This window comes from Hyalella azteca, unplaced genomic scaffold, assembly GCF_000764305.2.
Source record: "Hyalella azteca isolate HAZT.00-mixed unplaced genomic scaffold, Hazt_2.0.2 contig13134, whole genome shotgun sequence".
Lineage (NCBI taxonomy): Eukaryota > Metazoa > Arthropoda > Malacostraca > Amphipoda > Hyalellidae > Hyalella > Hyalella azteca.
The window spans coordinates 13981-32988 of record NW_025943067.1 but is presented as its reverse complement, the minus strand read 5'-3'; the positions used below and the strand labels follow the sequence as shown (position 1 = coordinate 32988).

The window sequence follows — 19008 nt, the reverse complement described above, 5'->3', positions numbered from 1 at the left end:
TGATGAAACTGTTTGATGCTGATTTAATTTGAATCGCTTTTCCACTCTTTGCAACATAGTTGTACAACTATTATTCATTGCAGACAAAAATAATAAAACCATAATAACTTATACTAATATTCAGGAACAGAAACAAGCTCTTTCGAGCGAAAGTCAAAAAATTGATATTCCCCCGGCGCCTGAAACCGAAAAATTGCATTTTCATTGATTTTGCTATTCATGTACATTTTCCGTTGTTATATTTTGTACATTTTGCTTATTTCACTCCGCATTGCATATCCGAAACATAGGCAAGAATTCGAGCCGACAAAAGTTGTAAGCGTGCATTGGGAGGGCTCGTGCTCAGTAAGGGGAACTGAATCAAATTGGAAACCGATATTGTTGCTGGCATCCGCACACCTCAATATGACACGGCCTTTTGTGTATGAACTACCGGACGCGCTTTTGCAGTCCGTCAAATTCCGCGACACTTGAAACTGAATCAAGCAGTATTTTTTTGATAGCTTGCTTCATACACTCGATACATACGAACATTGTTTATTTTTGATGGCTTGCTTTATACACTCGATACATACGAACATTATGTATTTTTGATGGCTCGCTTTATACGCGCGAGATATGCGTGTTTGTGTTTACATTTGCGATGAATTTTGTGACACGAGTATCTTTGGTATTCCCTTTGACTATGTAAAATAAAGATTGAATAAATTCAAAATACAATTCAATACAATATTACAATAAATTCAAAATTCACATCTCACAATTTATTGTAATTGAATCCATAATAAATTAGGAATAAAGTAATAAAAATTTAACTCAGTTATGTTCTCTTAAAGCGTATATAGCCCAAGACTATTTTATGCAGGTTGCTTACACAAGCGAACCACTGCATTATAGTTCACTACAATTAGGCCGATGAGCGGCTACGTCGAAATAGCCTCTGTTAATACCAGCGATGCATTAAGCAAATGACAAGGCGACCGGAAAAGATTCCTTTGATCGCTTCGTCCCAACCCGCCTCTTATGTTTGACGATTAACATCTGGATAATTCTGCAGGGGATGAGCTACAGAAATGGAAGCTTATCTGCAACCTATACAGTATCTAAAGATATAAAACTTATATCTAAAGATATAAGGAAAAAAAATTTTCTTCCGAATAAGAGGTAATCTAGCGATAAGTAACAATGTTTTGAGTGAATCACCATCCAGCCACGTAAACATGTATATTACTTTTTAGTGTGGTTCTTTAAATTTTTCAACAACATATAATTCTATCATAAGTATATAACATAAAATCCTTACAAAGACCCTTACAAAAATAACGAAAATTTCTCAATTTTTCTTTTAAAACCTCCGAGGTGCATTTGCTAGTTTCAAAAAATAAGTTTAGGTTTTAGCTCACATTCATCCCCAGGAAACTATATTTGAACATAAAGTCTCTCTGCGCCGTCGGTTTTTCAAGCCTGATTCTTTCTGGCAAAAGAGAGCTTTTCTGCGAGCGTTTTTATAGCAAGCTTCGATATTTCAGGTCTAAAGAAAGACACTCGCTTGTCAAACACGGAGGCTGGGAGCGGTTTATCTGGCGCAGTGTTGAAGTGCTCAAGCAGAGTGTCGATGCGCTGTCGATAACTTGACTTTCAGGCCTCGGAAAATACCGTTAAGGCGATAAGAAAAGAATTTAACTTCTTCATCTCAACAGCCGCTAAAATCTTTGATTTAGAGAAGAAAATGCTTGCATTTCATTGTATTTCGTTATTAATGATTATATAAATAATCATGCTCTTGAAGATGTTTTTTTTACTGTGTGTGTAAATTGTGTAAATTATCACGTTGCGTAAAAACACTAAAATTTGAGACGTAATTTTATTCCATGATAGCCATTGCCGAAGCCATTACGACATTGTCATCCAACGACAATGTTGAAGCCGTCGACGTCGGATCGTCGTTAAACAAAAACTGCTCTCACAGACACTCGTTCTGCAGCACCATTCGCTCAGCGGGATCACATTGCTAAACGTTTTGTAATCGTATCAACTTCACACAATCTTAAGATGTGCATTTAATTCCAGTTATTCAAATATAATCTTGACTGATGTATATCATCTACAGACATCTCTGTCAGCAGGCTTCCAGTGTTGACAGGAGCCGTCATATTCCAGCGTATATCTGAAGAGACGCGATCGAAGTCTCGCACACTCGAGCCCTCGAAAGGACAATTCCAAAACGCATCGATTTCCCATCCCGGGCGCCGGCTCTGCTCGTCGCAACCAGACACCCTGAGTCGCGGAAAAAATCCCAGAGAGAGTACGTGGTTTTTTTCTAGAGACAGTGCTTCTTTCTAGGGAGAAAGCTTCTTTCTAGGGAGAAAGCTTCTTTCTAGAGAGAAAGCTTCTTTCTAGAGAGAAAGCTTCTTTCTAGAGAGAAAGCTTCTTTCTAGAGAGAAAGCTTCTTCTTAGAGAGAAAGCTTCTTTCTAGAGAGAAAGTTTTTTCTAGAGAGAAAGCTTCTTTCTGGAGAGAAAGTTTCTTTCTAGAATGAAAGCTTATTTCTAGAGAGAAAACTTCTTGCTCTAGAGATCGAGTATCTCTTTCTAGAGAGAAAGCTTCTTTCTTGGGAGAAAGCTTTTGAACTAAAGAGAAAGCCTCTCTCTAGAGAGAGTGCTTCTTTCTAGAGAGAAAGCTTGTTTCTAGAGGATGCTTCTTTCTAGAGAGAAAACTTTTTCCTAGAGATAAAGTTTCTTTCCGGAGAGAGAGCTCCTTTCTCAGGAGAGTGCCACTTTCCAGAGAGAGTGACTATTTCTAGAGAGAAAGCTCCTTTCTAAGGAGAGTTCTTTTTAGCGCATTTTCTCATTTATGGAAAAAATGCCCTATTGTGCTCGTCATGTCTGTCCGTCCGTCCGTCCGTAACTTAACGTTTTCGTCGACGAGAAAATGCGCTCTCTGTCACTCACTGCAGTGAATACTGAGTTATATTTTTACTAGAGGCAGGCTCCTTCCTAGAAAGTGTTACTTAGTAGGACTGCTTCTTTCTCGAAAGAATATCGTTCAAAAACTAGAAAATATAGGCAAATTTAGAATCAAAATATAATAAATTTTCATTCACTTTTCCAAACTTGGATTTATCTGAAGCAAGAATAAGCAATAATCAATCTGCGGCATCTTCAGAGGGGAACTCAGATGACATCAGAAGCACAAAAATCTAAAGATTTTATAAATTCTGATTCCAGTTCAAATGTGAGAAAATAAAATGGAAACGGCCATTGCCAGTCGGCCGATGGTTCGAAGCTTCATTCGATGACGGGAAGATCGATGAAATTTTTTCTAGAAAATAGATTTCCGGATCGCAGTCTCGAGAATTTTGCTGAGTCAGCCGCCATGCCTGAAATATCTCGGACCACTCGGCGAGGCAGCAAAAGAAATACGCAGCTCAAAATTCCACCCTCGATCGAAAACAAGTCGAAATTTTCAGCAATAAGATTAGAGGTAATGTCGCCTCGAATAGAGTTAATTCCTGTGTTAGCAACTGTTCTCCATTTTACAGAGTGTCCAATTAAAAGCCTCACAAAGAAATGATATCTGGTTCAATAACCGTTCTCTATTTGCTCGGTGTCCAATTGTAATGTTGTGGAGACCGCAACTATTGTGATGTTGAGACCAATTGTAATGTTGTAACCGCAGATAGCTGCAGATTTTTGCAGATAACCGCTCGACTGCAGCGCAGATACCAGTAGATAACTGCAGACTGCTGCAGATAACTGCTGATAACCGCAGGTAACTGCTGATAACCGCAGATAACTGCTGATAACCGCAGATAACTGCTGATAACCGCAGATAACTGCTGATAACCGCAGATAACTGCTGATAACCGCAGATAACTGCTCAGCCATTCTGCTATCGGGCGCCGTTGACTTCTCTTTGATAGCCAAGACATTTGTCACGACAGCGCAGATAGCCGTACTCCAGTTCCTTTCATTTCGTTATCCTTACTGGCATGTGTTACTTATACGCACTTTCTTACGGTAAACGCGCTTCATTTTTAATATTAAAATTATTACTTCAAGCTCAAGTAATTTTTAATAATTTTATTTACAGATTATATATACCTCGCTTCAAATTTGTAATCTAAATAGAATTTGATTACAATAGATGCGTTCATAATAGAATGAAATTTATAGCTTATATGTTCTTAGTGCAAATTACTTCGAAGCCATCCTATAATAATATTGATCTATAAAATTTATATATCCTTCAGAAAGTATTACTAGCTTGCGAATTTTCCCAATATTTTTTGGTAATATTTTATGAATTTAGCACAAACCGCATATTATTGGCCTATTAAAGGCTGATGAGGCCTGATCTGTCTATTACCGATCGCCAATCATTTCTTACCCCTGAAAATACTGCACACTTTTTCATAACTTTTTCTTCTTTTTTTTTCTTTTCATCATGCACATCTGAAAATACCGCACATTTATTTTCCCTTTTTAGCGCATTTTCTCATTTATGGAAAAAATGCACTATTGTGCTCGCCATGTCCGTCCATCCATCCGTCCGTCCGTCCGTCCGTGACTTCACGTTTTTGTCGACGAGAAAATGCGCTCTCTGTCACTCACTGCAGTTAGTACCGAGTTATATTTCTTCTTCATCAATTAAAATGCTTTGCATCCAATATTGTTGAGGTTTGCAAGGAAATTATATCTCACGAAGCATTGAACTATTTACTAATGTATGTAACAATAAAACTGATCAAAATAACAAAAATTCTAATTATAATGGAAATGTATGAATAATTATAGTTGATAAATGCAATAGATACCGACTCATACAAATAATACTGATGAATACATTTAAGCTGCTAAATATTTCGAATATAATAAAAACGGATAAATATAGATAAACTAGTGACTATAAAGAACACTAATGAATGCGACGAAAAACAGACTATATCAATTTAATTACTAGATAATGAATATAAATACTTGTATGAATATAATCATGATTGATGAATTTACTAAACCAATTTACTATTTACTAAAAACCGTCAATTAGATGAGAGCTGACGGAACGCTTTACATCCACGGTCAAAAAATGTACAAAAAATGTGTGCTATGTGTGCTTTTTAGCGCATTTTCTCATTTATGGAAAAAGTGCACTATTGTNGTCTGTCCGTCCGTGACTTCACGTTTTCGTCGACGAGAAAATGCGCTCTCTGTCACTCACTGCAGTGAGTACTGAGTTATATTTTTTATGTGTGCTTTTCTCAGTGGTTTATAAAATGCATTCGTTATTATCGCATTGGCGTGCATTTTTGCGCTCATTTTTGCGTGCATTTTTGCGCACAATTCCCCCTTCATAATAATTTATTTTATAATGAATTGTTTAATTATAATTATATAAATTTAATGCCCAACATGCAAGGGAAAGTGATGGAGAATTAGATAAGCGATGTGCCCTCATTTAGTCGATTCTATTCAGGAATATTTTTCTAACATTTTTCTATTATTATTCGTCGTTTATAATTTTTTTCATATATTTATTATATTCTATAATTATATAAAATATTTTTTTACTTCTAATGACGCTGATTAACTAAGTAGGTCAGTGGTAATATCAATGACATATTGATTTAAGTTTCAATTTCAATTATGTTTCTGACGCTAAAATGTTAATGTTACAAGAATATGAAAATTGTATATTATTCCAATGTTTACCCTCACCCATATTTCAGTCTTGCTTCTTCGTATTCCCTTCATAAACATACTAATACACCGAGAAAACTAAATATTTAATAGGTCATTAAATGACGTGTTTCCTCCGTGGAGCGAACACGTGTATTTCAGCCAATAAGACGCTCGCGCAAAATCAATACGAGCCAATGGGGAGGCCTGTAATTTGTGACGTCATCCCCTCCACTTGAGGAATAAGCTTCATATTCGCTACCGCCTCCGAAATGGGCTTTTAAAGAGGCACCGTGATGTTCTCGAGCCTGTCCTGAGGGTGTGACTGGCGTATCACTGGGAAAATGACTTGTGTATATCTAGAAAAATGACTTGTGTATAACTGGAATAATGACTTGTGTATAACTAGAAAAATTACTTGAGTATAACTGGAAAATGACTTAGGTATAAATAATTGGAAATATGACTAGGGTATGTCTAGAAAAATGACTTGTGTATAACTGAAAAATGACTTGTGTATAACTGAAAAATGACTTGTGTATATCTAGAAAAATGACTTGTGCATAACTGAAAAAATGACTTGTGTATAAATAACTGGAAAAATGACTTGTGTACAACTGGAAAAATTACTCGTGTATAACTGGAAGAATGACTTGTGTATAACTGGGAAAATTACTCGTTTATATCTAGAAAAATGACTTGTGTATAACTGGAAAAATGACTCATGTATGAATGAAAAAAATGACTTCATTTTTTATGAATTAATATTTCCAATTCGAGCTGAGGACAGCGATATCTATTGAACCCAATAAAACTACTCAATTTTCGTGTCAAGAATAAAATCAGATGAAATTGTAATTAATCACATCAACGATGCCCTGAATTTCTCTTTTTTCATTTAAAGTCAACATTATAGTTTTTTCATTAATTTTCATTGATATGCAAACTTTTTTATTGCCTCGTCCGTATGACGGAGGTAATTCGTTAATATAATATAAATTGGCCCAAATAGTGACACACTTTCAAAGAAAGATTAATTGGCCCAAATAGCGACACACTCTCAAATAAATGTAAATGGGTCCAAATAGTGACACACTTTCATAAAAATATAAAAAATTGGCCCAAATAGTGACACAATCAAAGATATATAAATGGGTCCAAATTGTGACACACTTTCTACTCCTAGCACTGATTCACGATTTTTGCCGGGCCAAGCTTTGCCTTGCAGGTCCCTTTCTTCCAATTGACATATAAATAGAAATTTTTTAACAAATAACTTCATAATAAAATAAATAACTGACTGTTTTTTTAATGCTGGAAATTATGAATTTATGACAACGTCATGAAACGTTATATTAATAATGAGTTGTTATTGGAAATAAAAAAAATTATTTCATTTCTCACCTGTTTTATTGGACGCAGACAAAATTTTTATTTAAAGTTTCAACAAAAATATTTCAGGCTCGAACTGAAACTTATGAACACTTTCCTCTCTGTTAATTTCCTTACTTGACTCATCGAAGTCGATATTATGTACGCACTTCAACAATCTTCTTTGGTATTCAAAAAAAGGTTTCTTCCAATAGCATAATCAAAATGTTATATATTAATTATAAAAGCATTTAAATTAATGCGTCGGCGCTTCATGACATAACAACGCAGATTCACTAAAATGAAGCAATGCTTTGCAAAAAATTCAAGTTTGTCGGAAAGCTATTCCAAATTACCAGCCAACTTTGTTTCTCAAAACAAAAACCGTTAAAAAATCAGTATCTAGCTTTTTGTAAATTTTGTTACAAAAAGCGTAATTTTTTTAAATTGTCTATCGGTTCTTTTACGCATAATGCGATTGCGTCTCTCATAAACAGAGTGACTAATAGCGTAAAAGTATATATACTGATTAAATATGTGAACGGTATATAGGCTGAGTAACTACGAATGTAAACGCATATAGGGTGAGTATAAAGATGCAAACGAATACATAGAGGGAGTATAGAGTCATGAATGTAAGTATGGTGAATAAAGATGTGAACTTATTTAGGATGACTAGAATTGTTAATGTATGCTCATGACGCTCACAATATTATTCGTGCATGAAAAATTCAATTTAAATAGAAATATCGTGAAAACATCGCATTAACTATGAATTATAACGGAGTTGAAACTCGTGATAATTGTTCGTTGAAATGAAAATCTCTGAATAATTCATGTGAATTGCATTTAGTGATCACATGCATGATAATTGAGGCAGATAATTATTTAATAATTGAGCTAAATAACTTAATTAGGTAAATGATGAATTACGATAGCATTTTTCTATTTTTATGCATATTCATTTAATTGTATACTGCTCTAAGGCTTTTGAATAAATAAAAAACGATATTAGAAACCGGTTTTATGTCTAAAAGAATTTCCCGAGTTCATTACGATAAGAGAATTTTTTTAAAATATCGTGTATTCATTACCTTACAGTTGTACCAACTAGCATTTAGTTGATCACTCAATAAGAAATGTAAATAATTTTAACAATAAATAAAGTTTCCAATCCAATTCAATTCATTAGCCGAAACGATAATTGCATACGGCAATTAAGTAATAAACAAATTCTCCAGAGAACAACCGTCCATAACAAACTCGAACCAAAACTGTAGAAGTTGTGGAAGGCAACAACTGAGGCGCGGCATTCAATGCTAACAAACTTGTAATGGATGGACCAACAAAGTTTATCTGAAGTGAATGAATTTGTTTGCATCGGCTCGATCAGCGGCAGTTGCCATGGGCTTCACAGAGCGAATCAATCTTCAGATCCGGCAAAAATATAATATAGATCCTGAGAAAAGTTCTGATTCTTTCCAAAAGCGGCACAAGCGCAATTCTAATTCGGGAAAAAATCAATTTGGAGTCGGATCGTTTAAATTCAGCACAAGCTAGATTCTAAATAAATTGAAAAGCGATAAGTTGATAATAAAATAATCAGTTCCATTAATATGAGGCGGCTCGTTGTCAGAAAGAAGTAGCATAAAAATGAATGAGATATTATTTTGGTCTTTGATATATAAATTAAAATAATTTCGGTTTTTGCCTCTGTTATTCATCAAGTATACAGCGCTCGTGTTTGACCGGCTCTCTCACTATTTTTATGAATGATCAAGCGATTCCACGCGACAGCTGTCACTGTAATTACCAAGTCAGAAAATCTGCCTTCAAATCTTTGCCCTAAAATAGACATCGACATTATAGAATTATGGAATCCTCTAAACCCTTGCAGCAGTTTCTATGAATTTTTAAACTATTGTGATTCTATGTGATTCTATGTTGTGATTCTAGTAACATCTATGTGATTAAAAAACATCACAAATGTTACTTTTTAGTCAGCTGGTATTGCAATAAAAAGAGAAAAAGTTCTGGTAGTTACTAAAGAAATTTGCAAGTGATTTGAGAGCGCAGGAATACCATTCCATGGTGTTTTGTTTTTAGCGTAACAAATTTTCTTTTCGGTGTCAGCGTCGAAGATTAGACCATGTTGGCCAGTTTGTGATTTGCAAATATTCTGTGATTTGTTGGTTGTTGCTAACACAGCAGAATTTTCACAGCAAGTTGCCGGTTTTGAACCTGCATCTCCTTGCTGTGGCGTTGTTGTTCCTAATCATCCGGCAACCTCGCCGATTTTGATGACAATTTTTGCGGTTGAATGTAAGTCTTAAACCTGCATCTCTCGCTTTTCAAATCAACTTCATTTAAATAAAGTTGATTTAGATAAACTCGGTTTTTACATATATATTTGTATCACATGTTTTGAGCGCCAGTAAATTATACTGTAATATACGGTATCGTGTCAAAACTATTTAATTTTGGCGCTTGAATGACGGAGGGAAGAATTTGTAGCGTTGACAGGTACAAAAAATTGTCGGGAGAAAATTCGGCGTGCCGGTAATGAGATGCTCGGTCCCGATGTTCATATCAGGAATTCCTGACAGAAACTTTCGGAGAAACAATCTGCCGAAACGTGGTCCAGAAATATGAGTCTGTTGAGAGTTTGAATGTGTGGTCTGCAGAACGGAAGACCATGCATATGCTTCATGTACGAGTCTGATGAGCATGGCAAGGGTTTGCATATGTGGTCTGCTCAGAGGAGAACCGTGACCAAATGTTTGTCATATGAGTTTGACAAGAGTCTGCATGTGAAGTCTGCTCAGTGGAAGACCGGGATCAGATGCATCTCTTGAGTCTGTCGAGAGTTTGCATGTGTGGTCTGCTCGACGGAAGACCGGGATCAGATGCATCTCTTGAGTCTGTCGAGAGTTTGCATGTATGGTCTGCTCAATGGAAGACCGGGATCAGATGCATCTCTTGAGTCTGTCAAGTTTGCATGTGAAGTCTGCTGGGCGGAAGACCGTACAGATGCTTCATGTTAATGAGCCGCCTAATGAGGAAACATGCAACAGTGGCTCAATATTTTTAGTTTTCTTCCTCGAAAAACTTGTCGCAGGCTCTCAAAAGTGGTTTGTATGCAGAGGGCAAACTCTGAGGCGCTGCGTTGTGAAGGGTTTTGAAGTGTACGAAATGAAGCAGTGTATGAATATGTGTGCCAAATTTTAACGCTTTTGCTCATTTAATTTCTTATCAGACTCAGATATTTTGTATCAACTGCATACAACCGATCATATTACAGTGACAAATAAGTCATTTTTAGTTAAACTGTTAGTTGCTACTGCGATAAAAGTGACATTTTTGTTTAAAACCGAAACGAAAAGTATTACTTACAAAAGGTCTATGATAGTTGAAATCAAATGCATTCTTTAAATAAAATTTCACAATGGGAGAATTTTTTATGTTTATGATGAGTCTTTAATGTATTCGCTATCGTCAATTCAAACCTTGGAAACTTACGGCAACACCGCGCCTTTGTTTAGATTTTATTTTGAGAGAAGAACTTCTTTAATCTCATGTCAGGGGTAGTTAAGATGATAACCCATATATATGAGCAAGGAATCGATGACTGCCGTACATATAGGGTCGAAAAAATTTTCAGGTGGGTCACATATTAAAGTGTGTCACTCAAAGTGTATCAAAGTGTCCCACCCAACCTCATGTTCGTCACCCAAAGTGTGTCAAAGTGTCTCACCTGACCTCATGTTCGTCACCCAAAGTGTGTCAAAGTGTCTCACCCAACCTCATATTCGTCACCCAAAGTGTGTCAAAGTGTGTCACCCGACCTCACCGTCCTCACCCAAAGTGTGTCAAAGTGTGTCACCCGACCTCACCGTCCTCACCCAAAGTGTGTCAAAGTGTCTCACCTGACCTCATGTTCGTCACCCAAAGTGTATCAAAGTGTCTCACCCAACCTCATGTTCGTCACCCAAAGTGTGTCAAAGTGTGTCACCCGACCTCACCGTCCTCACCCAAAGTGTGTCAAAGTGTGTCACCTGTAACAGGTTGCTTTTCTATGCAACCCTTATATGAATTGTAATTAAGTATGACCTGAGGGTGGTTCGGTTGTAGCTGGATCCGAGGATATAGAGGGACAGCGTAAACGATTATATAATATACTTTTAGGATTATAGTTCGGCTTACAGTTTAGGATAATCAGTTAATAATCACCCGACCTCATGTTCGTCACCCAAAGTGTGTCAAAGTGTGTCACCCGACCTCACGTCCCACACCTGGACATATCGCAAGTTTGTTCACGTGTCTTGGCTGCTGTCCACACAAACTCAAGGATGTATTCATCTTCTGCCCAGCACGTATGATAGCTCATTGCATACTTCTGAAACTATGTGGAATTAAGCGTATTGCGTTGTGGATTTTCGTTAAAAAAGAACTGCGTTATTCTCATTGGTCATATTGAATATATATGATGAGATTAAAATTTTGAAATTTTGTTAGAATTCTGAAGAGATCGTTTCTTTAACTCTGGTATGTTATTTATGATATATCCGATAATTTAATGATATATTCGTTATATTCTGAAATATATAGGTTAATTATTAATTACTTTTCAGTAGGTGATTGAAGCAAATTGCGAAATTAAACAATTTTACAATTCCAAAAATTTGCCAAAATTTTAACCTACCTGGTTTTAGTTTTCTTGCTCTCAGCCTGAAATAGGTTTACTGAAGCAAGAGACATCATAGCCATAGTGATACTCTACAGTCTACATGAAGCATTGCGTAAATTTCTTATGATGCAACTTCTCATCTTTAATATTCAATCAAGAACCTGAAGAAAAATAAATGTCTCTCGCGTTCAAATTACGTAGAATTTTACAAAAACAATTATCGAAAGAATCTAATAGAATACGAAACATTTTCAAGGAGATAAAATGAACTTACTTGGGGTTTTACTTACTGTACTTTAAAATTTCTTGGTGAAATGTGCGATTTAAGAAGTACTTATTTATGCAGTAGGTTGTTACCGACAGAAGTCTACGTCGCGCAGCCACTTGTCGCGTATTGTCAATGACGCGTCTTCCGGTTAAGAAAGATTTGCGGGCGACATACATCATCTATCTATGTATCATATATAGTTTACATTATCATGTGATGAATTCGCTACTTGAATGATTTGCCCACTCTGTCTATATATACAATTTTTATACATCACACCTGCATGTGAGTGGTCTATATATACAATTTTTATACATCACACCTGCATGTGAGTGGACATTTATTTACATATATTAATTTAGACCGTTTTTGTTACCAGATTTTAAGGAATAATCTGGAGTTAAATAAAAATTAATTGATTAAAACGATTAAAATAGGATTTGAGACGAACAATCCTTATTTAATTACTATTGCGTGTAGTTTGTCTGCGTGACTTAAACTCACGATGATTACACGAAGCTTGCTTTCCTTATGTGTATTGTGAAGAATGTAATTATACTTGATTCAAAATCAATGTGATAATATTAGCGATTATATACGTACACGGTACACTAGTGACAAGTGCGGAACCCGCAATTGATTTATTGCACTGAAATATCAACAAGAACAGCCACTCTGACGTGCTTTACTGTCGTAAATAAACGTTATAAATAAATTTGGTTGATGGTCCAACAAACATTCCTAGGACCATCACCGTCCACTTTCAGCGCAGATAATAAACTATCGAAGATGTTTGTTTTCGCGTGGCAGCATGGATAAAAAAATTCCGTTTATACAAAATCTGATCACAATTAGCATTGACGGAACATAAATTTCACGTCGAAAATGACAATGTTCGTTTTTTACAACGTAAAAATTACCAATCCTGTGTTTAGGTTGAAACAGTGGAAGTTGAACAAGAAACATAGATGCCAACACATGAGCATAGCCTATTTTGAGGCGCTGCTTAAATATTTCAAATCAATTATTTAGTTATTAACCAATTCCTGCGAGAAAACAAAAATTCATCAGGCATAATGAAAAATTTTGAACATTTTGACGCAACTGACAAGCCGAAGATGAGGAGTGATGAGTCTTTTCTTCAGGACCCATCAAAGTCAACAAGAAAATAAGTGACGATATTTACTTGACAAACGCGGGCTCCGGATAACCTCTTGTAGTCTACCCTTTAAATTCCCAACTTTCAGTGAAATGTTGAGCTTCTAGGAACGCTAAATTTTTTAGCTAACGATGAATTAGTTTTGACTCACCTTAATCGAGGAGCTGTGAAGAAATAGGTTCAGGAGAAGGTCTCACTCACACGACTCGTTCAAGTTAGAATAGAGGAGTTGCGAGACTCAACTTCGCTTGCACAGCACAGAGCCAACTGTCCCAACACTCTTGAACTCCAGTCGGTGTTCTCTCTTCTCCAGTTCTCTCTTTCACCACCTCCAACTGTTCGATATGTCGCTAGCTAGACTGGGCGGGGGCAGCTCCCTTTAGACCCCGAACTTTGCTCTCTAGCGCATTACTCCTTCAAATCGACCGGCAACACTCCCCTTGACTTCACTGAGCTACTAAACGCGGGCGGCTCTAACGTTTGCGCTCTTTTCGATGAAACTGTAACCCTTTGCACCACTTTCCGAAAAATTAAATGTTCAATGACTTTCATTTTTTATTTACTACCGAATCGTTTTCATGTGCATTTTTTAATTGCGCTTCTAATGATACACGCGAAATACGATGTAGTTATCGAGCGAACGGGAAAAACTTTACCATTGATTTTATTATATCGCTATTGCAGACGTTTTTAAGTTTTTCTGTAACTTCTCGCCTAATTTTAAGGTTGATTTTTCGAGCAAAAGTTTCGTTGATGTGTTCATAATTCTTTTTGCCACTGCAGTACTTTCGAAAGCTTCAAAGGTCACATAAATTTGTATAGTCAATTAAGGTCGGATCGTGTTTCCCTGAAGATCAGTCTCGCTAAGGCCACTCACCCACTACACAGTGATTTACTCCGCTCTGTAGTCATTAACCCAAATTAAGAACTCTGAGTCCCTGGGCAACTCGAGTCCTTGCATTAATTAGTCGACTCAGTTCTCACTCTCTGGCTCTGTCTCTCTGATTCTCAGAGCATCTCTGACATTCTGCGCCATTAATATTCAATTGCGATAGACGCATCTGTCGCCGCTGTCTCCCTGGCAGCTACAACAACGGAATGCAGGATTGGCTGAAACTGATTATGCAGTTAGCGAAATTGAAGGCAATGGAATCCCGGGAATTTATCTAAACACCTGAATATTTAAATTGTAGTAATTTCGTTCCTCTAACTAGATTACCATTAGGTATTATGGAATATAATTGATCGAACGATAATCGCAGAAATTTTACCTGACTTTTTGTCATTGCGTTCAACCACATCAAAAAATTCCCGCAAGATAAAGGAAAAAGTTTACAATTGATAAAATAAACGTTCTTTATGAAAGAACCACATGGTCGTGAATAATCTGAATCAATAAAGTCTGTATGTAGAGGTTAGCAAAATTACCTTTATTGTGAAGAAAAGAGATATCAAGGTAATACAAATTATCTAAGGCTCTAAAGTCGGTTTGTAGAGTTGAGGTGTGTTCATTTGACTCGTTCATCCAGCGTTGCACTTGACGAGTAAGAACAGTGGCTCGATCTTTGCCTGTTATACAGAACAAATATGTCTGAATCGTAAGCAATTCTATTATTGTATAATATTATTATTTTATCGGAATGTGATCTCTCTGATTGAATTCACTACACTATTTTAGTGTGTAATCTAGAATAAATCGATAACGAACTATTACATTCTCTCAAAGTGTAACGCTTCAAACCACAACGCGAATGTCGATCAGAATTTAAATGCGGCTGAATAATTTACAAATATGATAGCATCTTCTCGTCAACCTCGTGGCATCATGAAACGAGAAGCGAAGCTCACAGACTGAAGGCTTCGTTCCGTAACCAATCAAGCGACATAAGGAATCAGCGGGCGTCTTCCATTTGAGACTTCATATCTTCTCTGAAAAACCCGACTTCCTTTGATCTCAACTCGGTACCTTCTATCAAATACCTTGTGTCCTTGTGAGATGATTTCAGTATTTTTTGTGCAAGGTTTCGCAAGTTATGACCGTCCCCTTAGTGCTGTTGACGTCTCAGATTCAGCCTCGTCTCAGATAGGATTATTAAGTGCGGGATCGGGCCTCTCTCTCTATGCCTTTGATCAAACGTAAGTAATATCGATCGTACGTCAATGGCCATGACTGGATCTTAATACCTTTGATCCAACTACAGTGTCTTTGAACTATATCTGTACATATCGGTGCCTTCTCCTCGGCTGCTGATGGCGTTTTGATCCCGTCACTCAAGGGTCTTGGCAGCGTCTGTCATATCGTGTCCATTCATAATCAAATATATAAGCCTTGTAAATTGAATGAATTAATAAACGTTATTTATCAATTCTTTATCCGCTCAGTGCACAACACATGATAATATAAGTTTAAAAACATCGCAGACGACATAGGTGGAAAAGGTGGTATATGTATATACAAACTTTCCTGAACACTCAATTTTCAGTTACAGCCAAATGAAAACTTAGAGAATGGGAAAAAACGAGATAAACTGTGTCTAAGTTTCAACTTGATTTATTTATAAGTTTTTTGCTTAAGAAAGCAATTTTTGTCACGCACGAGCGATCTCTTTGTCTCATGCTCTATGTTTGGCTTCACCGAATCCGTAAGTTGACGGCGGTCAGAGTTTGCTGCGGATTGAAAACTTTTACGCTGTAATCTGCTCAGAACTTCTCCCTTTCCTCTCACTTGACTTGCTTTCTCATCCGCTGGAGGTCAAAACTCGAATGAATTACAGCAAAATGGCAATGGTTGCGGCGCATGTTTATTCCAGTCTGTTCATTTCAACAAATCCTGAAGTATCTCTAGCGATACTTGAAGCAATACTTTCTTATTCTTTGTCCAAACTATCATGAAGTATCAGCAATTGTTCATTTCATTTTTTAATTAAATGTAGAGTACGAGTCATGATCATAATATTTATTATTTTATCATTTTAAGTCATCCATTATCTTTTATTCGTCAAGGCAAATTTCAAGTCATCCATGAAAATTCTCATGAAGCATCACCATTCCTTTTCATCATAAAGCTCACACTTAATGGTCGCAAAATATTTGCCGCTGATTCACTACGATACTTCCTAGAGAGAGTGCTTTCAGTCCAAGGCATGCTTTGAATTTCAATATAATCGTTTTATCATGTCTAAAAATTGCTGTTTTATAATTTAACTGAAAGCTTACATTCCTCATTTTCTAGTGGAATTATTCAGACAGTCGCACAGACAATAAAAGTTCTCGTACAAATCATTTACGACTCCACGAATCTCGAACTTTGTCGATGCATGATGTTAATAAGTAACTACGTCTCTTGTTTATTATTCACTTATCCACATTCTACATAATTTGTTATTCGCATACGAAAATTTCAAACGTTGGTTCCAAAATGTCGGCGAGTCGCATTCTGAAGTTGATCATACTAAAACGGGGGCACGTTGCCTAAGTTACCAGATGCAAGCAAGACAAAGGTCTTGATTGGATCACTTAGGAGACGACATGTGCGCGCCTGCCTCGTCACCCAAAAGGAGATACGCGACGTAAAGCCTGTGTCGCGAATGCAGATGCGAGAGCTGCTGCACTTTAACAGATCGAGAACCTGGATTACATTAGGAGCCTCATCTGTCTCTGAGTTGCAAGTGCACGGCTTAAGCGACATGCAAACGAAGAATTGGGTAGTATAATTTGGCATGTTTTTTATTCTGATAACACAACATTTTACTAGTAGTTATTAAAATAATGATGGGAACGCTACTTTCATTAAAGACAGATTTGTCGGGTTGAACTTAGAACAAACTTGAAAGTGGGGCTCTTAGTATTTTTTGCACTTCTGATCACAATAGGTTCCATTATATTTTTATAGCTCAAATAATGCATATAAAGTTCATTGTATCTAAAAATAAACCATTCATGGAGGTAAATGACATGATAACAGAATGTTAAATCGACGAAGAAATAAAAAAAAACTTTTGCGTGCACTTCAATCAACCTGTAAAACATGAATTTATTGGTGAGGGGTTTAAAAAAATCAATGCATAATTAATTTCAACCGTTTGAACTAATTTTGTGCATCAGATGAATTTAGCCTACCGTAGAGCATCAGAAATTAAATTATCATCTAGGATGCATAGAAAAATTCTGCAGCCAGACGCGAACGAAAAGAAACTGACTCGACGTAGGTAGCTTGAAACTAATTTACTACCAAATGAAATAGAAATCTGTCATGGATGCGAGTTGACCAGAAACCACGCGAATGTGGGAATGAAGAAAATTGCATGAACATTTCGATACTGTTTTAGCACACATGCGAATTGCGCTGCAATTATGTAAATAGAAGAGATGTGGGAATGATTACCATTGAAGTATGAGCAAAACTTTGACCGGTATTCACTGGTTACCTCCTTTACCGTAGGTATTTGCATTTTGATACCGAACATTAGTATTCACAATTTTCAGCGAACTGTTTTTGTGTGTCTCGTTTTTAAATTAAAATAAATGTAACAAAAAAATCCAGTAAATTTTATGTAATCATTGACAGTGACTCATTAAATTTGTGGTTAGGTAAAAGTTGCAAATTTCATCTTACTGAAAAACCGCGTGAACAAACTTTTTGCTTAGGAGCAAAATTAATTTCAAGTTTCAAAACCATTGTCCTAAAATATGTTTTAGTATCCCTAACTTTTTAAAAATTTTCTTTGAATTTTAAGATGCCACGTGTCGTCAGAAATACATAGAAGAACCGGTCCGCACAAACATGTGTTCATCAATGCGGTCTAAGTAAGTTGAGTTGTCAGTGGGCTGAATGTGAAGCTCATTTGATGGTTGTGCCAGTCTTGTTACCGGTTTTACCCAATGGCGTCCAAGCGCGGGCCTACAGTCGAAGGGACTGATGGCACCGATTTCGTACATCGGGAAAGAGTGGCTACCCACTACCAGATTAGGTAAGTGTAATTTGAGCTAGAATGAATGTTGTGGAATTTTCTGCAATACGTGCAAACGGTGCAATTCATTGTAGTGTTTACCCAGACTCGATTAGCCCTACGGTATTGTGTTCTGTTTTGCAAGGCGAAGTTGACGCCTCTACGTCTGTCGATGGTGTTATAATTTTATACTAAAATTTTTCTATAAAATTTGCAGCGTTTCCCCTTAGTGAGGCTTAACCCGTTGTTACATATAGTATAGCTATATTATATACCCTATGTCCCTATTCTATATGTTTGTTTTTATTTTCATTCTCCTGAAGCCGACTACTAGTCGAGTGTTGATATGTTCCAAGAATTCTGACTTAAAGACTTATTATTTTCCTGAGTCAACTGAGTTAATTAATCAAGTGACGGAAAATAAAATTCCATGCAAAAGTCTACCCATACGATAGACTATCATAAAGGAAGGAGTTTTAGAACAGGAAACCTGCTTGCCCTCTCATTCAGCAGTACCTACGTGTCCATGACAAGCATATGCAGTGCAATGTGCCAGTGTCTGATAGTGATTTTCGAATTTTAGCCTCCTCGACCGCCAACCGGTGATTCCGATGTGCAAATTTTAGAGTCCCTTTATATTTTTAAACAAAAGCCCATTTAATTGCTGCTAATAGCTCATATCCCCTCAAAATTGTAAATGCCTAGAAAGGTTTGTGCCATGTTTGCTTCATTCTTGTTTGTTTCTCATTTGACGATTTATGCTTCAATGTGAATTTATTGCTAATTGTTTGTACCTGTGTTTTAGGTTTTGAACTGATGATGGAGCTGGTCTCCGAAACGTTTTCCTTTTTAAGAAATGGTGAATTTTCTGGCTATTTTCTTTGCTTTTAAATTTTTG

At 36.5% G+C, this 19008-nt stretch overlaps 2 protein-coding genes across 5 annotated transcripts in view; one reads left to right on the top strand and one right to left on the bottom strand.

Annotated features, from left to right (window-relative positions):
* Positions 1-13423, bottom strand: part of LOC108677480 (complexin) — a 135991-nt gene extending 122568 nt beyond the window's left edge. For all 3 annotated transcript variants that reach the window (XM_047883515.1, XM_047883517.1, XM_047883516.1), the window contains exon 1: positions 13313-13423. The gene's annotated coding sequence lies outside the window, so the exon portion shown is untranslated. The remainder of the gene's footprint in view (positions 1-13312) is intronic.
* Positions 13424-17909: 4486 nt separating this feature from the next.
* Positions 17910-19008, top strand: part of LOC108677485 (protein jagunal) — an 11047-nt gene continuing 9948 nt past the window's right edge. For both annotated transcript variants that reach the window (XM_018165709.2, XM_018165707.2), the window contains exon 1: positions 17910-18131. In XM_018165709.2, coding sequence (XP_018021198.1) covers positions 18043-18131 — 89 coding nt within the window. In that variant the 5' untranslated portion in view covers positions 17910-18042. The remainder of the gene's footprint in view (positions 18132-19008) is intronic.